The 7495-nt window shown below is 43.0% G+C and overlaps 1 protein-coding gene across 1 annotated transcript in view; it reads right to left on the bottom strand.

The window, feature by feature from the left end:
* Nucleotides 1-756: 756 nt before the first annotated feature.
* TM4SF18 (transmembrane 4 L six family member 18) overlaps nucleotides 757-7495 on the bottom strand; it is a 30278-nt gene continuing 23539 nt past the window's right edge. Inside the window, exons 5-6 of the mRNA XM_020911517.2 lie at nucleotides 1773-1953; nucleotides 757-999 (exon numbers count right to left, since the gene is read on the bottom strand). Of these exons, the coding sequence (XP_020767176.2) occupies nucleotides 985-999; nucleotides 1773-1953 (196 nt within the window). The 3' untranslated portion in view covers nucleotides 757-984. The remainder of the gene's footprint in view (nucleotides 1000-1772; nucleotides 1954-7495) is intronic.

The following is a 7495-nucleotide window of genomic DNA, read 5'->3' as shown; positions in this document are numbered from 1 at the left end:
TGAGAAAATAAGGCCAAGGGCTCAGTTAGGTTGTATAAGTTTATATACAACTTTTTTTGGCTAATCTATCTCACCACTTTCCCCACTGAACATTGACTGAAGTGTTATTCTGTGATGTTTACAGATAGTCAGGGTTGGAAAACATTTGGAAAAAGCATATTCCTTTAAAGTTTGGAAAAATAGCAAAATTTTTACAGTAAGAATATGTTTTTTAAAAAGTATTTGAATAGTAAAAAGTAATAAAGAAAACATGGACTATATAGAAAAGTAGGAAGGGTCATCTGTGACCCAAATCAACCACAGCTGACATTTCTGTGTAAATCCATCTAGATTTAGTTTTTAACCTATATTTTGATTGTTTGGTTTTGTTTGTTTTAGATAACTATGCTTATACTGCAAATATAAATTTGTGACCTGCTTTTTCACTGGTACATCTCACAATCTTTATTTATTTATTTATTTTTTGGCTGCCCTATGCAGTGCATGGGATCCTAGTTCTCTGACCAGGCATCCAACCCTTGCCCCCTGCACTGGGAGCTTGGAGTCTTAACCACTGGACCACCAGGGAAGGCCCCAGTACTCATTATCTTTAAAACATCATTTTATATCATATTACAAAGAATGTACCATGCTTTATTTAATCTTTTCCATAAAGTTCGATTTCTGGGTATTTCTAATTTTCCAGAATATTAAGTGATGTTCAAATATATGTGTTTGCATTAAGTTTTATCTTGTATTCTTATTTTCAGAGTGAAGTTTATTGAAGTTGGATTTATTTCATTTTATTTGATCAAAAAGATATGAACATTTCTGAAGACCCCGACACACATAGCTTTGGAAACATTTCTAAAAGGACAGCATTGCGGTGAGGACAGCAAACACCATCCGGAGGGAGAAACCTTCATCTGAATGTGACCCTCCAGTCCATCCAGGAGACACAGGCGGATGGCCATATCTTGACAAAGAAAAACATTCTTGTCCTTGTCAAATGATTCCAGGCTATAAAAAATGAAGAAAAACAAAGTGAGTAAACTTGACTTGATTAATGATCCATGATCCAAGAAGCAACTTAAATTTATGGTTTACATTCTAAACGTGTTAGAACTAGAAAATATCTATTTGAAACTACTAGAAAAGGTATTAACTATTATATGTTGTTAAACAAGATGCAGGATGTCTCATTCTTGATTTCTCTTTAGTCTGAACTTGCTGAATGGTTTTAGCAGTTTCAACCATAATTAAATTAACATTAATATTTTAGCAGATGAAACAGAAGTACTGTCATTTCAACAGGATAAAGACATATTTCCCTTCTTCAAAACCACTCAAAACCACTAATAACTCCATAATAAAGAAAGATTATTATGAATAGCTGAATGTAGCAGCATACAAAAGAGAAGTTACTTCACTGGGATTAGGTTGTGAGCCTTCAACAATTGTATGAACAGGGACATTCTCAATGAATGGCCAGATTTCTTTGAGCTTTGAGTTATCTCTACATAGAAATGTTGCTCATTCAAAACACGTGTTGTTTTCACCATGGAACACAGAAGATGATTTTACAATTATTCCTTTGGTTCAGTCCATTTAGACAAGCTAACAGACAGACTGGAATATAAGAAAAAACTGAGATATTAGAGGCTGAGTAAAGATGGGGGCAGTAGGAATGGAAGGAAAATGATGCAATTCCAAAAAGTCTTTCAGCAAGACACATTGACTCCTGGACCGCGGAGGGAAAGGAGGAAGCACAGATGCCAGTGGGGGTCTGTTACCTGGATAATGACTGAATAGGTCCCACAGAGGGCCTGGGACAGCTGGATGACCACTCTGATGAGGCAGACAACCACTTGAAGCCCGCTGAGAGCTATGAGAATAGAGAATAAGATGATGTTCCACTCCACTACATGCGCGGGTTCCAGGCACTGAACCCATTCTCTGGAATCTGTAAGGAAACTGAGAGAAGAAGGCGTTTGTCAAATGATGCATGGCCAAGCCTAAAGACTTGGTCCAAGGAAGAAGGCTGCAAGTTGTTGTATGTTTGGGAAATTAATATGTATGATTAAAAACATAATGTTATTCAACATTAATTAATCTGTCAAATTATCAAATATAAATATTGAACATGGGGTATGCACAGCACTGCACTATGTTTATGGTGATCATGCCTCAGACAATTTTAATTCACTTAGGAGGTAAGATGCATACTGAAGAATTCAGCGGCAATGAGAAGCTACACATGTCAACACCAAGAGAGGCAGAGACTGACCATTTCCTAGGACCCTGAAGTTAGCTCGGGCTCTCAGGAACAGGGCTGAGCTAGCAGTGGATATAAAATAACAGGTGGTAAAACAGCAAAGAGAAAGGATGCTAGTTATTCCTATACTCTGTCCCAAAGTCCTTTGTAACAGTGGTTCTAAAATTTGAGCATGCATGCCTGCGTGCTCTGTTGTGTCCGACTCTTTACGACCCCAGGGACTGTATCCTGCCAGGCTCCTCTGTCCATGGGATTTCCCAGGCAAGAATACTGGAGTGGATGCCATTTCCTTCTCCAGGGGATCTTTCCAACCCAGGGACTGAACCCGAGTCTCTTGTGTCTCCTGCATTACAGGCAGGTTTTTGCTGAGCCACTGGAAAAGAGTGAAGTTGAGCATACATCGATCATCTGGAAGGCTTGTGAAAATGCGGACTCCTGGGCCCCAGCCCATAACTTCAGATTCAGAAGGTCTGGATGGGACTGGAGACTTTGTGTTTCTAAGTTCTCAGGTGATGCTGCTGGCCCAGGGTCCACAGTATGTTCTGCAGCTTTTAAGAAGATTCAGCTTAGGAAGGGAAAATGCATAAGACCCAACAGTTTGATTCGTCTAGCTGAGCACAGGATTCTGAGGAGTAAACCATCTTCACTTTAAGATAATCTCAAAACCACGCTGAATTATCCTGACTGACTTTTGCCCACTTCCAGGTCAGTTATGGCCATTAGCATTTCTCCAAATGTGACACGCTTTGTTGAACTAAATTGAAATAAATACTGATTGCCTCAAAAAAGTAAAAAAAAAAAAAAATCCTCCAAAGAAAAACAATTAAGTCCAATTTCAGGCCAGAGTTGTTTGTAAATATCTTGTTAATAACAAGATGATTTTTCCCAAAGCAGCCATTCAGGCAACCTTGGTGCCAGCCAAGTGGCACGTAACTCTCCTTCCCTTTCTTTGTTTCCTTTTCCCAATGTTCTGGGACATTCAGAGGCAATCTTGAAAATTTCTTGATATTGCTAACGGATGTCTCAAGTGGTAAACAGTACTGAATATGGACTCAGAACTCCTGAATCTGTAGGATCTAGGGCTAGGGACTTTACCTCTTCGATCTGGCCAATGCTTGTAAAATACCTAACCCTAGGGTTATTGTGAATATTTGATGACAGGAATGTACAAATGCTTTGGAATCTATAAAGCATGATGCAGATGTAATTTCCTGTGATCATGTCCCAAGAGCCGCTTCACACACCCTCCTAACCCTAGTTCAGTCTCAGGTACCAGGAAAGATAATGACTTCAAGATCCTTTCTCTCGACTGTTCCCAGTCTATCATTTGCACAGATCATCCAACACCTTAAAGGAAGATGACTTGCAAGATTTCTGTTTTTATCCTAGGAGATGGTTCTATTTATTTTCCTTGTATAAATAGAATGAGACACTAGCAGTAATAGTACACTGGCAGGATCTGGGAAGCAACAGAGAAGTTCGCCCTGATGTTTATTCTTTCCACAGTCTCTATACACAGTTTAACACGGCATTTACTTCATTATGTTATAAATATATCCACAGTTATATCTGTGTATCTAGTTCTTCACTAAATAGTGTACTGTGAGAACACTGCAGTGATTTATCCATCTCTGAACAGGCACATCTAAGGCCTAAGGCAGTGCCTGGCACATTGCAAAGATCAACAAATGCCTGTTGAATGGGACTGATTCAGGATCCTCACTGATCAGGATGCCAGTGGCTGAACCAAAGGCTGAACCTGCCCACCACTTAGCAGATGGAAGACATTACATGGTAAAGACGGTTATGCAAAGCCATGATTTTAATAATAAAATTTGGCATGTTGACAGATTATTACATTCAATTTGTGCTTTCAGTTCAGTTCAGTCGCTCAGTTGTGTCTGACTCTTTGCGACCCCATGAATCACAGCATGCCAGGCCTCCCTGTCGATCAGGAACTCCCAGAGTTTACTCAAACTCATGCCCATCGAGTCAGTGATGCCATCCAGCCATCTCATCCTCTGTCGTCCCCTTCTCCTCCTGCCCTCAGTCTTTCCCAGCATCAGGGTCTTTTCCAATCAGTCAGCTCTTCGCATCAGGTGGCCAAAGTATTGGAGTTTCAGCTTCAGCATCAGTCCCTCCAATGAACACCCAGGACTGGTCTCCTTTAGGATGGACTGGTTGGATCTCCTTGCAGTCCAAGGGACTCTCAAGAGTCTTCTCCAACACCATAGTTCAAAAGCATCAATTCTTCGGCGCTCAGCTTTCTTCACAGTCCAATTCTCACATCCATACATGACCACTGGAAAAACCATAGCCTTGACTAAATGGACCTTTGTTGGCCAAGTAATGTCTCTGCTTTTTAATATGCTCTCTAGGTTGGTCATAGCTTTGCTTCCAAGGAGTAAGTGTCTTTTAATTTCATGGCTGCAGTCACCATCCACAGTGATTTTGGAGCCCCCCAAAAATAAAGTCTGACACTGTTTCCACTGTCTGTCCATCTATTTCCCATGAGGTGATGGGACCAGATGCCATGATCTTAGTTTTCTGAATGTTAAGCTTTAGGCCCACTTTTTCACTCTCCTCTTTCACTTTCATTAAGAGGCTCTTTAGTTATTCTTCACTTTCTGCCATAAGGGTGGTGTCATCTGTGTATCTGAGGTGATTGATATTTCTCCCGGCAATCTTGATTCCAGCTTGTGCTTCCTCCAGCCCAGCGTTTCTCATCATGTACTCTGCATATAAGTTAAATAAGCAGGGTGACAATATGCAGCCTTGACGTACTCCTTTTCCTATTTGGCACCAGTCTGTTGTTCCATGTCCAGTTCTAACTGTTGCTTCCTGACCTGCACACAGGTTTCTCAAGAGGCAGGTCAGGTGGTCTGGTATTCCCATCTCTTTCAGCATTTTCCACAGTTTATTGTGATCCACACAGTCAAAGGCTCTGGCATAGTCAATAAAGCAGAAATAGATGTTTTTCTGGAACTCTCTTTCTTTTTTGATGATCCAGCAGATGTTAGCAATTTGATCTCTGGTTTCTCTGCCTTTTCTAAAACCAGTTTGAACATCTGAAAGTTCACTTCTGTTTAATTTTCAGTTATGCGAAATGATTATTACCTCCAGTTTACAGAGTCACGGAGATATCCAGACATTTGTCTAAGGCCATACAGTTTGTAAGTAGGAGATGGGGAGACTTGAACCCAGATTCACAAGCCCTGTGCTCCAAGGGAAATGTACGTTCTAAGGCTGTCATCTCAGCAGAACGTTCTCTTAGGTTTGTGTGAACTTCTAGAGGGAAGTGAACCTGTGTGATTTATTTTTGATTCTCTAGCACCTAATTCAAGGCCTGGACATAGTAGGTGCTTAATAAATATTTGTTGAATAAATGTACATACGAATAGCCAGTCTGGGGTGGGGGGGACTTCCCTGGTGGTCCTGTGACTAAGACTCTGAGCTCCCGATGCAGGGGGCCCAGTTGTGATGTCACATGCCACGACGAAGATCAAAGATCCTGCAAGGGGCAACTAAGGCCTGGCACAACCAAAAAATACATAAAATAAATATTTAAAAAAAACTGATTTGGGCAACTTTCACATTGAAAATGGAGCTTTATTTGGTTTGGTGGTGGGAAAATTTTAAGGGTTTGACAGCATAAAAAATGACTCCTTGTACCCATTGGGACTTTCTACATTAAGGCCCGCTTTCCCGAGCCCCTTCAGTCCCAAAGGAGTGTCTCCTCCAGGTGTTCAGAAGAAACCTGAAATAATTTTCTAGGTTCTCAGACCTGAAGGAGAGTTCTGCTCACAGCATGTGGCACCTTGTGGAAGCTTTGGAATAAAAGCAACTGTGGGCACAGAGGCAGCTGTTCTCTCCAGCAGGATGAGGTGACTATGTGAGACCTGAAATGCATGCGAGCTTCGTCTCCCTTTTTCAAATGTTTGCGTTTCTACTTTCACTTGTGGCTGCGTTAACTCAGTAGTGGGTCAGTCCGTCGCCCCAGGGCATGTGGGATCCTGGGCTTCCCAGGTGGCTCAGAGGTAACTAATCTACCTGCCAATGCAGGAGATGCAAGGAACTTGGGTTTGATCCCGGGGTCAGGAAGATCCCCTGGAGAAGGGCATGGCAACACACTCCAGTATTCGCGTCTGGAGAATCTCACGGACAGAGGAGCCTGGTGGGCTACAGTCCATGAGATTACAAAGAATCAGACACGACCCAGCATGTACCCGTGTGGGATCTTAGTTCCTAGACCAGGTATCCAACCTATGTCCCCTGCATTCAAAGTTCAGTTCAGTCGCTCAGTCGTGTCCGACTCTTTGAGACCCCATGGACTGCAGCACGCCAGGCCTCCCTGTTCATCACCAACTCCTGGAGCTTGTTCAAACTCATGTCCATTGAGTCAGTGACGCCATCCAACCATCTCATCCTCTGTCATCCCCTTCTCCTCCTGCCTTTGTTAAGTTTTAAGCCAGTTTTTTCCACTCTCCTCTTTCACTTTCATCACGAGGCTCTTTAGTTCTTGCCACTGGAAGGCTCTTCCTGCCTTGGAAGGTGGATTCTTAATCACTGGAGCACCAGGGCAGTCCCATGGGTGAGACTGAATGATAGAGCCAGTCATGGGGAACTGAGAAGAAAGTGTCACTTCCCCAAGGAAAGGTACAGACCCTCCCTCATTTATTCCGTTAGAATTCTGAGCACAGAATGAGACACGGAGAGACTCAGTGGATCTCTCCTATATCTCTGTCTGGGCCCTTCTTCCTCTCAAGCTGAAGGGCCTGTGAGTCCAGTGCAATGCCAGTGTGAGGCATTCTGTAATCCAGGCTTGGGTCCCTCCGCGCCTGACTGAGCTCCCAGCCTTCAGAGCAAGACGCCCCCTCGGACTCTTCTTGAGGACACACCCAGGAAGCTCCTGGCTGCTTCCACAAACTCCTGCACCTACTGTGTGCTTGGATCTCAGACCGCACTTCGCTGCCCATCCTGCCTGGTTCTGTCTCTGTGTGGCTCCTGATGGAATAGCCCCGATGGCACCGTTCGAGGGCACCGTGACGCTCTCCCAGCCAAGCCATTGTACAAAGGCTCTGCAAGAGTCTACATTCCCGCGTGCCTTGGTCACAAAATAAGACTGACTTCTCAGAGCAACTTGGATCCCCAAAGCTCCAGCAATTGCCAGACCACAGTGACCACGAAGCTGTTCTTCAGTAGAGCAGAAACATGTCTTTGATCTGGAAATGCTCACGATAG

Source organism: Odocoileus virginianus, chromosome 4 (genome assembly GCF_023699985.2).
Source record: "Odocoileus virginianus isolate 20LAN1187 ecotype Illinois chromosome 4, Ovbor_1.2, whole genome shotgun sequence".
NCBI classification, from domain to species: Eukaryota; Metazoa; Chordata; class Mammalia; order Artiodactyla; family Cervidae; genus Odocoileus; species Odocoileus virginianus.
Note: the sequence above shows the minus strand (reverse complement) of the source record. Positions and strands in the feature narration are given on the sequence as shown.